Source organism: Hemicordylus capensis, chromosome 4 (assembly GCF_027244095.1).
Source record: "Hemicordylus capensis ecotype Gifberg chromosome 4, rHemCap1.1.pri, whole genome shotgun sequence".
Taxonomy (NCBI): Eukaryota; Metazoa; Chordata; class Lepidosauria; order Squamata; family Cordylidae; genus Hemicordylus; species Hemicordylus capensis.
In genome coordinates this window covers 69,763,824-69,785,655 of record NC_069660.1, presented here as the reverse complement: position 1 = coordinate 69,785,655, position 21,832 = coordinate 69,763,824, and the positions used below count along the sequence as shown (strand labels likewise).

At 43.5% G+C, this 21,832-nt stretch overlaps 2 protein-coding genes and 1 long non-coding RNA gene across 6 annotated transcripts in view; 1 reads left to right on the top strand and 2 right to left on the bottom strand.

The window, feature by feature from the left end:
• Nucleotides 1–5,374, bottom strand: part of ETNK2 (ethanolamine kinase 2) — a 28,323-nt gene extending 22,949 nt beyond the window's left edge. The window contains exon 1 of one of the 2 annotated variants that reach the window (XM_053245371.1): nucleotides 4,977–5,374. In XM_053245371.1, the coding sequence (XP_053101346.1) occupies nucleotides 4,977–5,282 (306 nt within the window). In that variant the 5' untranslated portion in view covers nucleotides 5,283–5,374. The remainder of the gene's footprint in view (nucleotides 1–4,976) is intronic. The other variant, XM_053245370.1, reaches the window with a different exon arrangement.
• The window catches only part of LOC128322979 (uncharacterized), a 19,537-nt gene continuing 3,035 nt past the window's right edge, over nucleotides 5,331–21,832 (top strand). The window contains exons 1-4 of one of the 3 annotated variants that reach the window (XR_008306117.1): nucleotides 5,331–5,669; nucleotides 16,528–16,574; nucleotides 19,328–19,407; nucleotides 21,014–21,140. This is a non-coding gene — a long non-coding RNA (uncharacterized LOC128322979). The remainder of the gene's footprint in view (nucleotides 5,670–16,527; nucleotides 16,575–19,327; nucleotides 19,408–21,013; nucleotides 21,141–21,832) is intronic. The other 2 variants (XR_008306116.1, XR_008306115.1) reach the window with 2 other exon arrangements.
• Nucleotides 17,546–21,832, bottom strand: part of REN (renin) — a 21,426-nt gene continuing 17,139 nt past the window's right edge. The window contains exons 9-10 of the mRNA XM_053245372.1: nucleotides 19,378–19,476; nucleotides 17,546–18,610 (exon numbers count right to left, since the gene is read on the bottom strand). Of these exons, the coding sequence (XP_053101347.1) occupies nucleotides 18,449–18,610; nucleotides 19,378–19,476 (261 nt within the window). The 3' untranslated portion in view covers nucleotides 17,546–18,448. The remainder of the gene's footprint in view (nucleotides 18,611–19,377; nucleotides 19,477–21,832) is intronic.

Below are 21,832 nucleotides of genomic sequence, written 5' to 3'. Positions count from 1 at the left end.
AACAGAGTCACACTTCCTCTGTCAGTTGCCAGTTGGAGATCATCCATCCGACCAACCAAGGCAGTCTCCACCCCATAGCCAGCCCAGAAGCCAGTTTGAAATGGGTCTAGATAATCCGTTTCCTCCAAGACTGTCTGGAGCTGGGAGGCCACCAACTTCTCAATTACCTTGCCCAGCCACGGAAGGTTGGAGACAGGCCTGTAGTTGTTCAAGTCCGAGGGATCCAAGGTAGGCTTCTTCAGAAGCAGTCTAATAATTGCCTCCTTAAGACAAGTTTTGTAGTAGCAAGCATGACTTGTCCCCTTAGCTAAGCAGGGTCTGTCCTGGTTGCATTTGAATGGGAGACTACATGTGAGCACTGTAAGATACTCCCCTTAGGGGATGGAGCCGCTCTGGAAAGAGCAAAATGTTCCAAGTACCCTCCCTGGCATCTTCAAGATAGGGCTGAGAGAGATTCCTGCCTGCAACCTTGGAGAAGCTGCTGCTAGTTTGTGTAGACAATACTGAGCTAGATGGACCTATGGTCTGACTCAGTATGACAGCTTCCTATGTTCCTATTATTCATTTGAAGAGGTGAATGCTGCCTGTAACTGTTATGGCAGGTGTTAGTCTAAACCAGACACAGGACTAATAAAATTTCAATGTAACTTACAATTATTTCTGCATAGCTTTATAAACTCAATATGATAAATAATTATACAGGTGGCCCTCATTATTCATGGGGCCCCTTAATATGTATGGTTATGTTTATGTATGTATTTTAAAAACTTTTAATTAGATCCGTTTTTATATTTTAGCATAATATTTTAATTGTGTAATTTTTATAGTCCTGTTTTAATTTTTTCTATGTGAACCGCCTTGTGATTGTTTTTAATGAAAGGCGGTATATACATTTAGTAAAAATAAAAATGAGGGCTGCGTTCTCGCCTATAGGTGCGAATACGAAAACCACAAATAATGAAACCCTGGGAATCTAAGGGTTAGGTTACTACACACACACAAACACACACCCAAAGGTTAAAAATCAGGGGGGAGCATATTTTACCTTGCTCTCCAGGTCTCCAACAGTGCACCCCCACAAACTCCCCAATCCTCCAATTTTAGCAACAAATTGCCAGAGTTTTACTTTTCTGAAAGCCACAAAATGGCTCCATGCTGCCTCCAGACTGGAAATGACTCCAGAAGTAATTTCCAGTGGCTCTGAAATGGCAGATAGGTGGGAATTGACTATTTTTGCAGCCATAGATTTGGAAACCAGGTCTCTAAAACCTCACTGCGGATATGTGAAACCACAGTTGCTGGAATATAAATATATATTTGTCTTGTCTTATCGGAACAATAATGTGTAAAACAGAGTCTTTTTTCCCTTTCCCCCACAACCAACTATGTAAAACTTGGAATGTAGTTATTCTTTGGTATTCAGAGGCCCCTTAATTTGACGCCCTAAGATATAGTTTATTTAGATTGCATCTAAATCCAGCACTGATCAGAATATGAATTTATCCAACTCAGCACACCTCCATTATAAAGAAGGGTCAATTTCCTACCAAAGTTTTTCTTCAGCTCAGATTACAATCCCTTCCGGGAGCCTTCAGCATGCTTCATAGCAAAGACAATATCCCAGGTGTTAGAAACGCGGGGAAATAGAGGCCTCCACTAGATGCCTGCATTGACACCTCTCTGTCATCACTGCTGCTAGGCCAAGTATAAGGGAAGAGGGCACAATGGCAGGATATGAGGCACTTGGGGGTGTTAAGGGGAGGCATTCTTGTTTACCCCTTCATGTTCCCAATGACAGTATTGGGTGTTGAATGGGATTCAAGTTTGGAATTGGGCTCCACACAGACAGAGTTATTTTTCAATCTGGGGGTGGGAGGGGGAGGAAATAGCTCAGTTTCCCCAAGGCCAGTTTCAGATCCAGTTGAGAAGAGTTCACCTATCATTGCTTGAAGGACAATGAAGGCAGCTGAGGAGTACTATGCAAGAGCTTTTGCCCAGGAGTAAAAGCAGCACTTTCACTGTACTCCAGAGCTGCCTTCATTGCCTATCAAGCAGCAATAGGTGAACAACACTCAGTTTGGCAGAGAGGATGTCTTTCAAGGGCAGCATCTTCCATACACCTTTTCTCCAAGCAAAGGAATACAGAATAGGGGCTAATTTTTCAGGGCATGGGAGCAAAGCAAAGAGGAAGAACAATTTTTCATCCTTGAAATCAGTGATCTTCACCATTTTCAAATGGGGGCCATGTTGGCAAAACAGCAACAACACACCCTTCACTGCCATTGCCCACTGTGCTAACCTCCGCACAGTACTGTGCTTTTCTCAGTACTGGGAGGGCCCTTTAAGAGATGGAGCCCTCTCTTAAGAGCTCTAAGAGGAAAGCACTGGGAAGGGCTACACTTCCTAGTACTCTGTGCACGCCTTCCAAGATGACACAGGGGCTCAAGAGAGTTCTATTTTCCTTAAAGGAGCCCCCTTTGATACCATAAGGGGGTGGTTGACTGGTGCTGGGCAAAGTGAAGCATTGCTTGGTGCAAATGGTTGCCTCCGCCGGGTGCCAGGGGCACTGTGCAGCAGATTCAGCTTTAGCCAAAGCTTCACACAGGACCAACAAACAGTTAGGGAGCCGCACTTAGGGTTGATGGGGGTTGCCACTGGCCCCCGGGCATTACGGTGATGAACACGGCCTTCACTGGTGGCATGGACATTAACCAATAGCAAATTGCTTGACTTATATGGAAACAGATGACTGCTGTGCGAATGTAGGTGTGAATACACCTTGAAGTCCATAGGAAAAGGAAAGATTGTGCTGTAGAGTCAGTGTCAATTCCTAGTGATCACACTCTATATTATTTTCTTGGTAGAATACAGGAGTGGTTTACCAGTGCCTCCTCCTGCGCAGTATGAGATGGTGCCTTTCAGCACCTCCCTATATCACGGCTGCCCAATATAGGTGACTACAGATGTTTTTACTAGACGCAGTCTGGGGATTCGAACTAACAGCCTCTTGCACTCTAGGCAATCTGCTTCCCCGCTGTGCCACCACAGCTGATGAAGTCCATAGGGGCCAAGCATTTTAGGGATTTAGAAGTTTAAAGTCAACATCATAAAAGCCACCAAAAGTCTACCTGATGTTCCAGAGCAGGATCCAAGTGAGACATGCCCCCTCCTGGTCTCTTTAGCACATGTTTCAAGCAAACTGAGCACAGTTCTTCCATCTTAGAGCAGATTGTTTAGTATCCCAGTTTTATTAAGGAATCCAGCATCTACAGTGATTGAAGTTTTGTATGCTCATGTGAACAAAGTTGTACTCTTTTGACTCGGTGCAAGAATGTGCCATTAAATCCTTTGAGCCAGGGACTGTGTGTTCTGCATCTAACAACAAGGGGCTTTTATTTCAAGAAGCTGCCGTAGAATGAGCAACAACAGTAAAGAAATACAACTTTCCAGATCTGCACTGACTGTACAATGGAAAAGGTAACTTTATGGAACCATGGCTTCATAAGCAACATTCATAGCAAGCGCTCTCCTTTTTTGTTGCAAGGCCAATGTGGACTAAAATGGGATTCTTCCAAGAATACACCCCTACAGAATTCCTCTTTCTAAGCTTTTGAAGAGTATGGTTGGATGGCAGCATCCTGCACACTTGGTTTGACATGTTAGTGCTTTGGGAAGTACAGGAAACAGTGCCTGAGAAAAGATGGTTAGATAAGGAGTTTCCTGTACCAGCACTGCTCCTGGTTCGGGGGGGGGGAGGGTATGTGGACTGCTCTGGCCAAAGGCAGCTTGTTATTTCCCATTACTGTCATGCAGACAGGTAGGCAGGTCTGCATAGATGCATGTGTGCCTTGCAGGGATCATAAATCCCATAGTGGAAAACAGTGTATACTTCATTCTTGGAAAACCTATACAGGCATGCCCTAAGATCGATACAAAGAAGAGCCATGCTAATGCAATTTCTGGTTTACAGATGTGAAAACTGAGGCAAAGAGAACAGAAATGTCTTGAACTGCCTACAGACAGACAGCAATTGCCAGATCTGCCTGCTTTAAAGACTGGATCATGCTGCCTTCTGCACAACTCCCCTACTAATCAGTCTCCATACTTAAACTGGAGTAAAATGACCAGGATACGGTCTATTCACTTCTGGATCAACTATTTATCACCACTCAAGAGCCATGCAGAGGGAAAACACAGTGGAGTGGATTTACACGTGCGTGGAAACCATGCAGGGTAGAATGCATGTGGCATACACGCGACATGCAGGATTGTACCCTTACTCAACTCATTCTGTATTCCCAGCCACTGACAAAGGTACAAATCCTTGAGGGGCTGGATAAGAACAACCCTTTGACTATCCTAATTTTGAATATTACAAAGGGATTAAAGGGGTGTTGAGCAATCACCATTAAAAGAATATAGAGCCTAAATACATCTGTTGCCAGAGCATCAGGCTTTTAATCTGAAGGTCTAAGGTTCAAGTCCCTGTTCAGGGAGGTTCCCTTGTTACAATAGGCCATAGCTCAGGAGTACATTGGAGTTACCCAGCTCCAATCTCTGGTAACTCCAATTAGAGCTGAGAAAGACCCTTTATAGGAGATCCTGGAGAGCCACTGCCAGTCAGTGCACTGTAGACAATACTGGCCCTCAGTATAAGGCAGTTTCATATGTTCTTGTGTGCATGATTCACCCATACAGAGAAAGAGAAGGCATGAATAGCGTCAGGTCCATTTTGAACGGAAATATGCTCGTTCTAGCATCACATCCAGCCTAGACTTGTTGCATGTTCTAAAGAGACTAAGCGACTGACCGCACATCCTACCAGACCTCCCACGCCCCCCACCCACCCCCACACGCCCTTTCCTGATGCATTTCCTTTGATGCCATACAAACCCAGGCTTCTTCTCGCCCAGCTAGGGACAGAAGAGTGTTTGCAAGCGCCTGCAAGAAAAACTGTGCTTTGTATCGGTTCGTACCTTGGTTTTAACTCGCTCGGTCTCCCATTGTGGTCTCAGCTTTCGGATGAGCTGCAGAGCCCCCGGCAGGACGTTAGTCTCATCCACCGCAATGCTGACACGCTGGATGGCAGGGTAGCTCGTGGAGATGCGCTGCTGTTGCTGCTGCTTCTCCTCCTCTTCTTCCTCCATACCCCATATGCAGTCTGGACACAATTCTGCTCTAACCAGGTGCAGTACAGAGCCAGGGGGAAGGAAGGCAGGGAGGAACAGCCCTGGCCAGCAACTCCACCCCCTCAGCAACGGGAGCCTGGAGAGGTAGCCCATGTGGAGGGGCTGGGCAGGGGCTGGAGGGGGAGGAGCCAGCCCCGGGAGGAATCCATGAGTCACTCTTCCATTCCCTCCTTCTCCAGAGCAGGCAGATCTTATTGGAACGTCCCCCGCTGCCCAGATTGTGACGTCACGGGGAGGAATCAATCGCAAGGCCAGAACTGCCCAGGGCCCTCCTAGCTTTGGAAGGGAGGTTTGCTAAAGCCAGCGAGGGATGGATGCTATTGTCGTCGTCCGGCCAGGTAAAGTGTCAGGTATCGCCCCGGCTCTACTGATAGTAGAAGCTAGCCGGCAGCAACAGCCCATGTGGGAGTTTGGGATGCCAGCCCTGCTTCATACAGAGGAGCCTCAAAATCTAATAATCCAAAGTGGCTACCCAGACAGGTAAGAACAAAGTACCAAGTCCACAGGAGCTCTGTGCCTTTTATGCTACAGTCTTCTAAGCGAGCTTACTTGGATGCAAACCTCGCTGAACAAAATGGGACCCACTTTCAAGTCTTTATTTCGACTTTCCAGGGTTACATGTATGTTTTATTCCACCCTTCCTCCAAGGAGCTCGGAGTGGTATGCAATCTTTCCCCCTCCTTATTGTTCTCACAACAACCCTTTGAGGTGGGCTAGACTGAGTGTGACTGGCCCAAGGTTGCTCTGTGAACCTCATGGCTGAGCGGAGATTTACAATTAGTCCTCCTAGTTCAACACACTAAATATTGTGCCACATTGGCTGTCAGGTAAACTGTCTGGGATCAGGCAGCTGAGCAACTGCATGACAGACAAGAATGCAACAGATACAGCACGTCACCCCATCATGGAGATGAAGTAATAGGAAAAACTGTACCTGTTTAATTTCTAGCAGTCGTGCAGCTTTTAAAGGCAAGGAGTCTCTGTCAAGGGGAAAAAAGAGTGCCAGCCCTATGAATAACTGTCCCCGATTAAAGTCGATTTGAATATAACCACCAAGATTTCCTGCCAAATGTTCTGTTTGTTGAGCTAAAACATCAAAATTATTCTCTCAGCCATTTCTTTCTTTGAACAATTCCTAAGCTTACTAGTTTGTTCCTGAGAGGCTTTTTTCCTTTCCAAAAGTAGTCACCATGGGCCCTTACAGGAAGTCCTTGATTTAAAACACTCTTGAATTCAGACAAATGGAACTTGAAGTCTGTAAATTGCCACTTTTTTTCAACTTTACAATACTTACTGCGGGAGGGGAGGCTCCAATAGACGTCTGTTGGTGCATGGGACTAGTGGAGGAGGAGACAACAATGGCAGCTCAAGCACACATTGTCATCGAGACTGGTAGTCCCAGTGGCAGCATCTTAGACTGTGGAGGAAGTAGCTAACTTGCCCATCCAAGCTGCTCCCCCTGCTACAGGGGTGGGAAAACGTGGCCCTCCAACTGTTGTTGAACTACAACTCCCATCATCCCCAGACACAATTAGGCTGTGGGTGATGGGAGTTATAGTTCAACAGCAGCTGGAGCAAGTTTATCCACCCATGCCCTTCTGCCACCATTGCTGCTGTTTCAGGCCCTCCTCCAGACTCAGCTACTGTGCTGTGATGGTGAGAGGGAAAGAGTCTGGCCTGTTCCCAGCCCACATGCTGCTTCCTACCCAGCCTCCTTCCTTCCCTATCTAACTGTTGCAGGAGGAGGAGGAGATAAAGGTAAGTTATCCAACTGCTTCCACAGAAAAGTGAGAGAGCCAGGAAGGGAGTGGGGAGTGAGTGGCAAGGGTAAGCAACTTCTGATTTTCCACCATGCGCTTTTCTGTCATGTCTGCATGTCTGTGACTGACACACCATCAGCTTTGACAGCAGCAGAAAAGAATAGGGTATCTAGCCTTAGTTCAGGAACCAAACCCCCATTTATGACACTATTTTCTATGGAAAATATGCAGTGAGTTAAGATGTTTCAACTTCAGACACAGTTTTCAGAAAACAATTGTGTTGTAAGTCTGAGGAATTCCTGTGTTCAGACTGGGACCACGGTGGGGGTGGGGGGTGGGTAAGATTCAAGACCCCGTCGTGGCACAGTCCCAAGTCCATGAGGGGACAAGATCAGACAATCCAGCTGCTACTTTTAAAGGAAACGTTAAGCCTGCTACAGCTAATATCAGGCTGCCACTTAACATGGCAGTTAAGTTGGGCTTTGTGGCTCCATGTCTTTAGCGGCTTCATGACAGGCAAAGATAATGAGAGATGAAGATTTTTCTGGCATGGAGATGCTGTGATGGAAAAACTGCACACTTGAGGTCCTGCCTGATGTGTAGCCATTAGAGTCACAGAAGCCCCATTCAGACATTATATTATACATGTGTACAGGTGTCTGTGCCACCTAATGGCACAGTGGAGAAATGACTTGACTAGCAAGCCAGAGGTTGCCAGTTCAAAACCCCGCTGGTATGTTTCCCAGACTATGGGAAACTCCTATATCAGGCAGCAGCGATATAGGAAGATGCTGAAAGGCCATCATCTCATACTGCGTGGGAAATGGCAATGGTAAACCCCTCCTGTATTCTGCCAAAGACAACCACAGGGCTCTGTGGTCTCCAGGAGTCGACATCAACTCGACAGCACACTTACCTTTACCGGTGTCTGTACACATATACTTTTTGGGTGTGTGAATGACTATACATGTGTTCATTTTAAAAGCAAAATTGGGTACAAGCCCCCACAAATGCAGAGGAAAGATAAGAAGTGTATTACTGTATTATTCACGGAACATAATCTGTGAATAACTGTGCATGCATACAGATCAATATGTGCATATGCTATACACAGATTGTACATGCATTGAGCATAATGTGTGAACAGGTCCAGAGTAGCAATGAAAAAGTACCTGTTAGCACAGTGAATTTGTGTAATATGGTTGGTCTTCCTCACACTGCCAATTGTTGCTCACCTACACTGATAACTGTAATTTGCTGCAATCAATATATGCATCACTACTTTCCTAGAAGGTACATGCTGATTCAGTGCACTTGACATCCACAAATTCTATACCTGGCAACACCCCCAGTGAAATTTTCCATCTTATGTCATTCTTAAGATGTTTGGAACCATCTCCTTTTATTTAACAGGTACAGATGTAAAACGTTATATAAATATAACAGAACAGAAAAGAAAAGAAAGTCAATTTCACTGCCAAGTTAGGTCAGTGATCATTCAATCTGCCAAACTACGATCTACAAACAAACAAACAAACAAACAGGGCATACTTTAAATTATGAAGCACAAACCTGCATGTATTTTAAAGGCCTTCTCATTTTCATCGAACTCAGGTCTTGTTCTTGCAGTCTATGATGCGTTAACAGTGGTGTAAGGAGGACATCGGTGGGCAGTGACCCTCTTTGGCAGCCATAGCTGCAGTGGGGTGTTCCCTACCCTGTTGCTTTTGCTGGCAGCAGCAACAACCCCCCTCCCAGCAACAGTATGCCCCATGCAGTGCACCGCTGGAGTTGGGCAGTACACAGGGAGAGAAGGGGAATTGTGTGGCACTGCTGGAGCCTTCCATGGTCCCGTGGCTTCCCTTAGGCACCCCCGCCCCCCCTTCCCTGTGCCACACACACGCATGATTGGGATGTGCACAAACCAGATCGGCAGTCCTTTTGCAGATCGCCAAACTGGTTCGAAGGTCCGTCAGTTTGGCCGGTTCAGCGCGGAGGTTTACCTTTAAGGATCGGGGAGGGTGCTTTTACCCCCCCCCCCCATCCTCAAATATCTAGCTAACTAAATGGGTAACTGAATAACCAACATAGAGCTACAGGGAGTGATTTCCCCCTTTCTGAAGTAAGATAATTCTCATTATTTTAATCCGAATAGCTATAATTATCCTGGCTTCATTGCAGGACTCGATTTCGCCTAATTGCCTTGTTGGTTACCGCCTGAAGTGTTAATATCAGTGGCTTTCATCCAGAACCCTCTTCTTGTCCTACTCATTGGCAGGCAGGAAATTGTCCTGCCATTTACTGACAGAGGTGTTAATGGACTTAGGGATAGTCAGATGCTTTAACTGAAGAGACCAAGTGGCCGAAATATGTGGTTGCAATTTAATTTTGGAGAAGAAATAAATCCTGTGTTGCTTGAGGTAGTGAAAAGCACCATTTGTACTTTGAGCCATGTGTGGTTTCTGCCAGGATGAATTTGATCAGTAGTTAGCTGGGATTATCAGTGCTTCATGGCAAGTATGTGTAGACTGCCACCTTGTCTTAAGAGGTGTATGTGTGATGACACCCCTGCTTACAACCACCTGTAAAACAGGCATGATTCTATAAACTATAGACCAATATCTAACTTCCTCTTTTTGGGGAATATTATTGAGCATGTTCTGGAAGAGCAACTCCATTTCCCTCCTGGGTACAATACCCAGTTTCAGTGTGGCAGGGATGGATTTTATCTATGGGCAAAGTGGGCGGTGCTCACCTTAAATTTCTCAGTCAGCCATGTTGTCTCTGCCTCCATTTTGTGTGCCTATTGCCTCCCTTTCTTGTTCTCTACTGCTGTTGCCTGCAGCTGTTTTAAGAATTGTGAGGTGGACAACAGTAGCACCAACATAGGAACATAGGAAACTGCCATATACTGAGTCAGACCATTGGTCTATCTAGCTCAGTATTGTCTTCACAGACTGGCAGCGGCTTCTCCAAGGTTGCAGGCAGGAATATCTCTCAGCCCTGGGTCTCACTTTTTGCTCTGCGTTGGCGCAAGTCAGCATGGGGCATAGCATGGTGGGGGAAAGGATCTTTCAATGGTAATATCACACAAGTATTAAAAAGAGAACACCCGGATTACTTGAGAGATTTGTTATTCACACTTAAAAAATGGAAGGTTGAACCGGATCTATTTAAAGGATCCTCCTCAGTTAAGCAGCTAAGGAAAACAATTTATGGAGAGATTCTAGAAGTGGGTTTCTTAAAACCTGATTTAGAACGTAAACGCTACAAACACCACACTTCACAGTACTTGTTGCAACCCGATCACCCTATCGCTCTCTTTAAGGAGAAAAAAGTCCCTTTCCATTCATGGGAAACAAGGTGGTGCTTATACCATCATGTACTACCACTTAATGCGGCAAAGCCATGGCTCCCAGAGGACCAGCAAGAGTGCCCTAAAATCACCTGCAAACAGAAAGCTAGTGAGCTAGGTAAAACATTCAGGGAAACCCACCCACATTTCTTAAAAGAGTGTGTGGTAGCCAAAAGAGTGTGGCAGGGAGTAAGCAAGCTGTTAGAGTGGCCTGATTTGGAAAAACAGACTTGGGAAGAACTAACCTCGGGTTTGAGCGATAGAATCTCCTTTCGAGGTCCCAGAAAGAAATCTTCAAGGAAACGGGACGGAACGGGTGCCCTCATACTAGGGAATTGGAACGTTCCCCTTCTCGTAATCAGGTTAGTAAACCTGTATGTCATTTATGCAATGCTCCTGCATAGGAATAGGGCGGGAAGACGCGACCAAGATGTTCATGCAGATGAGACAGTAAATCTCTTCTGGAAAAGTTTGTATGGTTATGTGCAAAAAGACAAGAGTATCTCTTCTAAACAGCAATGGGACAAATTGTGGAAATGGACGTCGGACGTAACCCCCCCGATTACCTGATGTGCCTTGAAATCCCCCACCCCCGAGTTAGAGTACTACCTGCATATACTTCATAACCTTGTGGGTTTCCAAATCCTTGTGTGTAAATCTTTGCAGATATATCATGTACAAACAACCACTTTGTATATAATTGTGCTTTGGCAACGTACTGTATGCTTTGGTAATTTGTTGGTTCAATAAAAATTTTTTGTCCTATTTAAAAAAAAATAAAAATCTTTTCCTATCTTGGAGAAGCCAGGGAGGGAACTTGAAACCTTCTGCTCTTCCCAGAGCACCTTCATCCCCTGAGGGAAATTTCTTGCAGTGCTCACACATCAAGTCTCCCATTCTTATGCAACCAGGGCAGACCCTGCTTAGCTATGGGGACAAGTCATGCTTGCTACCACAAGACCAGCTCTCCTCCTCAACAGTAGCACCAACCGACAGTAGCACCAAAAGAACAAATGAAAAGCCCCGAAACTTTTAAAATATTGATATGAATAAGGCAGGGGCCAATAAGCATGCTCACTTTCATTTTTGCAAAGTGGGCATCCTAGGACTGCCCTATAACCCAATCAGAGAGAGACTAGGCTGACTGACTCCTCAGATAGCCAATCAGAGTGCCCAGAGAGTGGGGAAGTCTTTATTTTAGATGCTCAGAAGAATCCAATCACTGTTTCGGTTAGAGAGCAGGTAGGCAGGCTGGCTATTGGTAAGTCTGATCTTTTGCTGGTTTCTTTTTGTGTGTGTTTGGAGGGGAAGAATGCAACCTCTGCTTTCTCTTCCTTGCTCTCTGATCTGCATACAAAATATTATGGCTCTTTCCCAAAATGACATGCCATAAAACATTGGAAGGAACAGCAAACTGCATGACTGGACTAATTGGATTAGAAACTGGCATATGAAGCCAGAAAGTTCTTTTAGGGCATAGGCATGAATTTCTGAGTCCAAACTGCTTTTCAAATAATCGTAGAAGTGGCTTTCCATGTGGGTGTGGTGTAAAGAAGGAATAGATTCTGTTGGAAGGGAAATAATTTTTAAAACCCATTTACTATGCAGAGAGCTAACCAGGTTTTTCTTTGGACCCTTGGTCCGTCTTCACAGACTGGCAGAGGCTTCTCCAAGGTTGCAGGCAGGAATCTCTCTCAGCCCTATCTTGAAGAAGCCAGGGTGGGAACTTGGAACCTTCTGCTCTTCCCAGAGCGGCTCCATCCCATAAGGGAAATATCTTACAGTGCTCACACTTCTAGACTTCCTTTCATATGCAACCAGGTCAGACCCTGCTTAGCTAAGGGGACAAGTCATGCTTGCTACCACAAGACCAGCTCTCCTCTGGTGGGTATGTGTGCTTGTGATTTGATCCTGCTGTGTTAGATACAAATCTATACACTACTGTAGACCTGTTAAGTACTATAAAGCAACTGATGTTTTCCACATTTCTCTGTATCTGTGCTGATGAGCAATTGAGATTTGCATGCCTTGTGTGTTTGTATTTTGATCCCACTTGTTAGCTACAAATCTACATTTTGCCAGTTATTACTAAGGCACCCACCTAAGCTAGATTCCACTTCCGCAACTTCCCACAATTGGCTCCATCTTTCATTACTTGTGGTTCCAGCCATCACCTTACCTGCCTAGCACAACCACCCCATCCAAGGAACAACTAGCCGCCACTGCAATGTGGGGAATAGTACAGAGACAGTTTTAGTTGTCCTGGTGGATAATCTCCATCTGGAGATTAACAACGGGAATTCCTCTCAGTGATCCTTCTGTACCTGTAGGCTAGGCTGTGAGATTTTATGGTACCTGGAAGCTTTTCACACAGGGCTTTTGAAGCCCTTTAGCTCGTATCTCCTCCGGAATTTTATTATTTATTATTTATTTAAAACATTTATATACCACCCAAAACGCAAGTCTCTTGGCGGTTTACAACAAAACAATAAAAACAGATAAAAAGATTAAAACATTACAACAATTAAAATTTAAAATATTAAAACTATTAAAAACACAATTAAAACAATATCTAATTAAAAGCCTGGGTGAACAAATGCTTCTTGACTGCCTTTTTAAAAGTTGTATGCCTCTGCTAACTGGGCAAAGAGGCACCTTTTTAGCATGGTGGTTCTCTTTATTTAGCAGGGGGAGAATAACTGGCCCTATCCACCCACAGCACAGTACCTCCAGTGACTGTTGCTGGTGTCTTATGTTTCTTTTTAGATTGTGAGTCCTTTGGGGACAGGGAGCCTTCTTATTTGTTTATTATTTCTCTAGGTAAACCGCTTTGGAACTTTTGTTGAAAAGCGGTATAAATTGTTGTTGTTGTAAGAGATGGAGAGAGTCTTATTTATTTATTATTATTATTTATTTATTTAAAATATTTATACCACGCCCCTCCAGTGCACTACTGCTCGGGGCTGCTCACAACAATAAGATAAATACAAGATATAATAAAAGTAAAATTAACTAAATTAAACAAAAAAGTTGTCAGATTAAAAACCACAATCACTATTATTTCAGTAGGAAGTGGGTTCCAAAGCCTTGGGGCAGCAACAGAGAAGGCCCTTCCCTGAGTAGCCACCAGATTAGCGAAGAAGGCATTCTCTTAAATACCCAGGGCCCAAGCTGTTTAGGGCTTTATAGGTTATAACCAAAACCTTGTATTTTGCCTGGAAACTTATTGGCAGCCAGTGTAGATCTTTTAAGACAGGAGTGATATGGTGTCTCCGAGATGGAGCGGGTGCATTCACATTTTGGCTAGATTTAACCCAAAGTCCCTGTGAGTTATCGAGGAGCAGTTCACACACAGTTCGGGTTTTTCACTGTGCATTAGAGTGTAACCCAATTTATATCCGGAGTAAAAAAAATCCACTATTTGTGTCGGATTTTTGGGACAACTTCGAGTTCGTAGTAAAGCCTCCTCGTAAACTCGCAGTAAAACCTGCTGTGCGTAAAAGCCCCAGCTGGAACATTGTGTAGATGTGACAAAGCTGACTTGAGCAGTTTTTCATGTTTCTTTTTGGCTGAGCTCAGAAGGTCACTCGATAATAATTTTTTAAGGCTGATTGAGGGTTCTACAGGGATTTTGGTTTTCCCCCCTTTTCTTTTCTTCCCCTGGTTCTGAGCTGCAAGGTGACACTTTTCATTAATATTTCCAGCAGAATTGAAAACTGTCCCTCACCCTTTGGAAATGTTGTGGTCTTTGCATTAAAAGGGAACAAAAGTGTCTACCTATTCAGACTAAGGGCAATGTTTCCTGAATTGGCTTCATTTTACCTCAGTGACCTTAGAACATAGCCAAATCTAACTGGTTATCTAATGTTTTGATGGTATTCAATTCATTATATGATCCCAGATTGACTAACCAAGGAAGAAGATGCAGTAATAAGAGAACATCCACAAGAGAGGGGATGCTGTGACAGTGAACTAGTTTGGTGGGGGGGAGTAGGAGGGAAGGTACATATTTTCATAATTTAGGATTTGCACAGGAAATACATTGACCCCCAGCCTGAGAGTGCTACTTTTGCCCTGAAAATTGAAATGGGAAAAGTTGCATCACAGCTTTATCACCAGTGATGTTTAATTCTATGTAAGCCTGCTGGGTGAGATCATCATCTATAGCTTAGGAGTGCAATGTCACCAATATGCTGATGACAGCTGTCTATTCTGAAACAATGTCTGGAGGTGATGGTCAAGTGGATGAGGATCAATAAACTGAAGATGGAGGTGATGTTAGTGGGGCATCTAAGTGCTGCTCTCAAGATGCAAGGTTGCCTGTGATCAGGGGAGTAATAGCTGGACTCGTAGTATCAAGCATGAATTGTCTTGTTTGATAAGCAGGGTCCACTCTGGTTGCATTTGAATTGGAGTCTACATGTGAGCATTTAGTGCAAGATATTCCCCTTAGGGGTTGGGGCCACTCTGGGAAGAGCACCTGCATACAGAAGGTTCCAAGTTCCATCTCCAAGATAGGGCTGAGAGTCCTGCCTGCAACCTTGGAGGAGCTGCTGTCAGTCTGTCTAGACAATACTGAGCTAGATGCACCAATGGTCTGACTCAGTATATGGCAGCTGCCTATAACCTATAACCTCTATGTTCCTGTGTACTCTGTTAGAGCAGGTTTGCAGCCTAAAGTGTTCATGTCCCTTGACTCCGCTTTGCTATTTGAGAAACCGGTGGGAGCAGTAGTGGCAGGCATGTTTTATCAGTTACATTTGATACATCAGCTGCATTCCCTCTTAAGACATCCATGTCCTTGTAACTTCCACGATTGCCTACTATAATGTGTGTTGTATGGGACTGCCCTTGAAGACCATTCAAAAGCTTCAGCTGATGCAGAGTACCACTTTTCACCACCTGAAAGTGTGGAGTGAGCGGGGCACAGCTGTTTATTTAGATTAGCAGGAAGGGTCCTGCACTAAGGCCAATCTATAAAAGAAGCTAGATGAGCCTGAAGGTGAAGTTAAGCCTTTTACATTGATTGTAACCCTAAAATTGTGGAGAAAGCTTCTCAAAGTGGTATGTCCGTGCATTTCCCTTTTAGGGTTTAGCGGGGGGAATGTGAAGTCCAATGCTGTAGACTGGTTTTGGAGGAATAATACTGCTTTACTTGTTTTTAATGCAGCTGTTATTAATTGATTTTAATATGTTATAGTGATTTTATCAGTAAGTCACCTTGAGCTTCAGATGACTAACTTTAAAAGAGAATAATTTATAGGGTTGCCAGTGCCCCTTTCTTCCTGTTTAAAAGGTTCTGTGAATTAAAATAGTAGTCAAGTTGCCCTTCTCTTCTACATGGTGCCCCTACCTTTATCATCACCTCTGGTGTCATTCCCATCACGGTGTACAGCTGCGAACTCAGTTCTCTACAACAGGGATTCTCAATGTTGGGTCCCCAGATGTTATTGGACTTCAACTCCCATAATCCCCAGCCAAAGACCACTGGGGCTGGGGATTATGGGAGTTGAAGTCCAATAACATATGGGGACCCAACATTGAGAATCCCTGCTCTACAACACTGGCTGATGTGATGGGGGGGAAATCACTCAAAGTAGTCCCATTAGGCACTTTTAACTTCAATGGGAATACTTTTGAGTAATTTTCCTTATGTCCACCCCTACTTCTATTGAACGTGGGTGGTAAGATGTCATTTTGCTGCAGTTCTTATTTATGTCATCTATGTTTTTTGAAAACACGAGTTGGAAGACCTGGAATAATGTTTTTAAAGCCAGTTTATATGCATATTTGGTATTTTGTGATGTTCAGTTTGTGGTCAGTTTTGTGTCTTATGTTGTTGTTCTTCTGCTTTGTTGCTAAAGCAATAAAAAACCGAAGCATTGAGTCCTCATTTTGAAATGCCAACCACAGAGTTGTGTATCCTAATTGAGTCTGCCCTACTTCCTCCTAGAATAATGACAGGTGCAAATTCAACTATTTTTTTGGATTATAGATTCTTTGTTTTTTAATTCACAGCTAAGACAAACTAGGAAGAACACTTAAATATTTATGATTTTTTCCTACTACACAAAAAATGGAGATTGATCATCTAACAAAGAAAGTGGGTACAACTTGATAGTATTGTCAGAACTGCACCAACTTTTGACTCGGCAAGCCACATGGTCAAGCTAATTCTACCAGGAATAATTGCTTGTGAATAACATCTTCATTTTCATTGCAGCAAGTAGAAGAAGCTATTGGAGTAAATGGAGTGGACATTTCTCTAAGGTGAGTTTTGCATACCAGGCCACTTTAAGCTAGTCAGTCCCATGGAAATTATGGAATCCATGGTAAAAATGCACTAATGTGCCTATTTCCCACCACTTGGGGGCATTTCTCACTTTAAAAGGGTCAGACTCACATGATGCTCACACAGTTTCCCCCAGATCATTTTTGTTTACAAAAAATATGGAAAACCGCATATTTCCCTCCCTCAAGGGAGGGAAAGCAGTAGTATGTCTGCGTGCAAAGGAGCGAGGGTGATTTTCAGCAGAAAACCTGCCAGGAGAAAAGGGTTGAAAAGTCCCTCAGCATGAGTTTCTTCTTCAGAGTGCTGCATCTATGGCTATATGATTAAAACATTTAAAAACATTTTCCTGGGGTGAAACCACACATTACTTATTTTTACAGTTTTCTCAGCTTCTGAGTCAAATATCAGTTTCTGAAAAGGTAGCTATGTTTTCCTACTGCAGAAAAAAGCAACAAAGTGTTTTGTGGCACTTTAAAGATGAACTATGAAATACGTTTTGCGGCTTAAACTTTTGGGCACAGGAGCCCATTTGTTGGCTCTGTATAGAGCTATTTCACACATTATACTGTTTCCTTACACCAAAATAATCACATTTTGGTTGTGAAAATAATAAACACATTTTCATGCCCAGGTCATGTTATGACAGCATGAAAAGCAATTATGTCATACTTCACATGTTCTAGTAAACTATTTTCCCATCCCGATATTATCTCCATGTAGGAAAAGAACAGTATGCAAAAAGAGCAAGTGCCAGTTTGCACCTAATTAAGTTTAGACTGGGTGTTTCAGTCCTTTGAATAGAAACAGATGCATACCGATTTGCCCTTTGCATTGTCCATCACCTTCTTCTGAGTTGTACAGGTGGAATAACTGAAGGAGGAAGTTATAAAGATGGATATGCTCCATGACTATTAAAATCAGTGGGAGGTACAGCCACAGGTACAGCTCATCCATGCTCATCTTGCCTTGTTCCGGCTGTGTCTCATCTCACCGGCTGTGTTAATCCCAGATGCATGGGTTGGTAGTTGCTGCGTTGGGGATAACCCGGCAAATACCAGCCTGTACATCTGGGGTTAACAGCATGGTGGCGTGAAAGACAGAGAGGTGGCCAGGATGGGATGAGAGCAGTGCAAGGAGCTGAATGTGGGACTCATTTTTCACTGCCCCCCAGCCTCTCCCATACCAGCCACCACTGATCCTGGGAACTGTATTGCTGTAAAGGGGCACAGCAACCTCACCACTGTCAGCACCCTCATAAGATTCTAATTCCCAAGCAACTCTGATAGATTAGGTTAAACAAGTTTTAGTACTGTTTGTAGTGTGGATGTGACCCTGTCTTTATCCTTGAATACTTTCCCCCTCACTTTCATGTGGTTTTTTTATTTCAATATCTAGCCCGATCATACTTAGCTGAAAATCATGGGACTTAGCCAAAGGTGGAGTGCTCTTTGGAGTAAGCGTTTTGCACCGATGTCAATACACACAGATTGCAAGGAAACACGTAATCCTGACCACAAACGATGGTCACTTTCTTGTCACTCTCCCTGTTGAGTAGAAAGTGGAAGTCTCCAGTGGGAATGCTACTTTCTAAACATAATTTAAGATGGAAATATTACAGTTAACCAGGTAGGAAGCACACACGTCCAACTATCTGACTTATGGGAAGAGTTTTCTGTGCTCCAAGATGCTACCACTGGCATATTGCCTTTGGTTGTGCAGCAGAAGATTTTGCATACATATTGACACAAGCTCTGTGTGACTTTGAAAATAATATATTAGTAAGCTGTTCTCTTCCACAGTTTGAAGTGTCTCTTCAAAAGTTAGTATCCTCCAAAACAGGACGCTCTCGGTGTCAGAGGGATGTGGCAAAGCCAATTCGGTTGTTTCTCCGGTCAAATTCCGTATAGTACTGCCCAATGAAACTGGCACCCAGAATCCAAAGGGGACCCAGTGGAGGAGGAATGTCGAAAGCAGAGAATGCCACAGCACAGAAATCCTTCCCGTAGTCGGAATGCTGCAAAGAGAATGGCCCAGCCAAGCAGGGTGTTAAGTCAATGAGACAGCTTGATGCCCTGGGTAATAGTAATAACTTTATTTGTTGGCTGTTGAGCTTTGCTCTAAGAACCAGCTCTCTGTGTCTCAAAAGCCCAGTTCAGACATTATGTTAACATTCAGGGGTCTAATGCCAGTTCACAGACACATATGTGTGTATGCATTCCTTGTAAAACTGAACCTGTGTACAGGCTCCCTCAAATGCAGGGTACAAATCAGAAGTGTACTACTCGATGTGCATTGACCATAATGAATACTACACTATATAAATAACTATATGTGCTTACAGATTGGTATTTACATAAGTACACTGTGCACATATTGTACATTTATTGAACATAACGAGGGATTTAGTCTCTGACAGAATGTGTTCCCTTGGGGACCACACCTCTTGGTTTTCTTGAGACATCTTTTCAGTTCCTGCTCATTTTCCAAAGATTATCCAAATATGGCTTTCTGGTGACCCATTTCCTCTCAATAGCCTGCACACTCAGCTTTTGTTTTGGGGAGTACATATTTAAAAAATAAAAAGGTGGAATTATACATTTTTAAGATTTAAGTCTAGAAATCATTAACATAAAATTAATTGCCTACTAGCTTAGGTTGCTTTAAAAAAGAGATTCTATTTAGTGAAAAGACTAAATGGAACCTCCATATTCAGACAGCCTCTATTTTTTAGGTTCCACATAATCTGTCCCATCTAATGCAAATTGTTGTCAAGCATCTCACCTGTAGGACATAAGCAGAGCCGCTGAGTGGGTAGGTTTTCTCTCCGAGGTGAAAGGAAATATCTGGCAGCAAGTGGATTTTGTTGCATTCAATGACATACTGTGAAAGAAAAAGAAAAGGAAGGCTTTTAGGTCCTACTCTACATTGCCCTATGGCAAGTCCTCAAGTACAGTAGCTACAGTTTTGCACCACTGACCAAAGGACTGGAAAACCCCATAGAAACCCTGTCACAAGTACTAAATTGGAGACAAGAGAATGAAGTAATACAGGGAAATTTCCATGGAAAACGAAACCAGCTGAAGCTAATTCTTTAAACATCATATATTGGTATGATATAGCTTTAAAATAACTATATAGAGATATAAAGGTCATTCTCATGACCAATACTGCGGGGCGGAGAGGAGGCAGGGTTCAACCTACCTTACCCCCGATGGCCGCTCAGTTTGCCTTCAGAGTGTGAGCCACATGCTCACACGTTCCATGCTGATGTAAGCAGCGTGGATCTACGGAGGCCAGGATGATGCGCCCCGACCTCTGGATATCCCACAATGCACCACATGACAAGCACGGTGTATTAGGGGATACCCCTGTGAGACGGTTGCTCTAGGCACCCATTTCTGTGTGTGCTCAGACTGTAGGCAGCCTGAGCACACACATGATCTCAGCGCCAGGGTTAAGGGCGAGCTTGCGCCCTTAACATCAGCTAAAGGCCAGGCTCCAAAGTGGGGTTGGGTGGGGACACAGAGCTGGGATCTGCGCAGATCCCAAAACTGCATACAAGCAGCCTTACCCAGGCTGGGCTGCCCTAGCCTGAGTTAGTCTGTTTTTGAGAACAGTCTTATAGTATTTGCTTTTAAGTATATTATAGTATATTGTATGTAGAAGCAAGCTGGTGACACAGTTTAAATGGAGAAACTGTTTTTAAGGCCATATGTACGATCCCCACCGCACATTAAGGTAATCTGAGGAGGTCCATCTTCAGTTACCACCAGCACGTCTGGTGGCGACTCAGAGGCGGGCCTTCTCTGTAGCTGCTCTTGGGCTGTGGAATGCACTCCCAGCAGAAATCCGTAACCTGAGTTCCTTATTGGCCTTCAGGAGAGCCCTTCAAACCTATGTGTTTGGCCTGGCCTTCCAGGGCTTTAAAATTGTTTTTAAACTGTAAATGTTCGGCCTGGTTTTCCAGGGTTTTTAAAACGCTGTTTTAAATGTTTTAATTGTTAATGGTTTTATGTTGTCTTTTATTTCCTGATTTTAACTGTTAATTGATTTTAGTTGTTTTTATTTTAATGTAAACTGCCCTGAACCACTTTTGGAAGGGCGGTATAGAAAATAAATAAATAAATAAAATATGTATGTTGAGGATAAATAAGGAACATGAGAATTTGGGTGGACTGGATGTTTAGAAAAACATCCAACAGACAGGAGGACTGAATTGATTAAGCTAGGAAACCATGTCTTGGCATGGCCTGAACCCTTTAACTGAAATAGGGGAAAAGAAGAAAAGAGAGAAGTAACTTTGGGCCAGATATGCATCCAACAGATAAGAAACCAGGGTGGGAATGTCATGTAAACATGTTCTTTTCATGAAAACAACTTTTGGACTTGAAAACATTTTTTTGGACACTTGTTCTAGGAGGAGATGAAATGATACAATTCTGGATACAATCAGAAGAGCACACCTATATGTTATTTGGACAGTTTTGGCTATCAAAAGGAGACTTATCTATGTTCAAGGTTAAGTTAGTGGAGAACATACCCAGGTTTTTAATGAAATATTGTTTTAATAGTTTTAATACTGTTTTAAAATATTATTTTTTAAAATTTAAATTGTTGTAATGTTTTAACTTTTTGTTTTTTGTTTTAAACTAATGTTTTACTTTTTCTGTTTTTACTTTGTTGTAAACCACCCAGAGACGTAAGTTTTGGGTAGTATAAAAATAGTTAGTTAGTTAGTTAGTTAGTTAGATAAATAAATAAATAAATAAAACATCTTCCCTCCTCAAGATGTTCATGCTGCTCAGGAAAACACAACTTTTTGTGCTTAACCAACTTTTTGATGAGTAACGACCCTGACTTTCACTCAGTGCTTGGCCAGCACTGTTGTGGGAAGCAGAGACGTGAGGCAGAGACGTAGTCAGGCAAACCCCGTTCTCCATGGGGGTTCTGTTCTTCGCTATGACCACGGATAATGGAACCGCGGATTAATCATTAAGACAGTGGAAATGAGGGGGGAGGTAGATTCCTGAGGGCTGCAAAAAACAAAGTAGCGGGAAAGGGCAGAAATAAAATGCCCTACTGTGTGCTTCACAGGTCTGCATCTGGCCCACAGTGGCCCCCCAAAGTCAAAAATCTGCCATTTCCCCACAATTGTTGCGGGGGGGGGGAAATTAAGAAACAAATGAACCACAAAATGGTTCCTTACCTTAAAATGGTGGCTGGAAATTACCTCGGA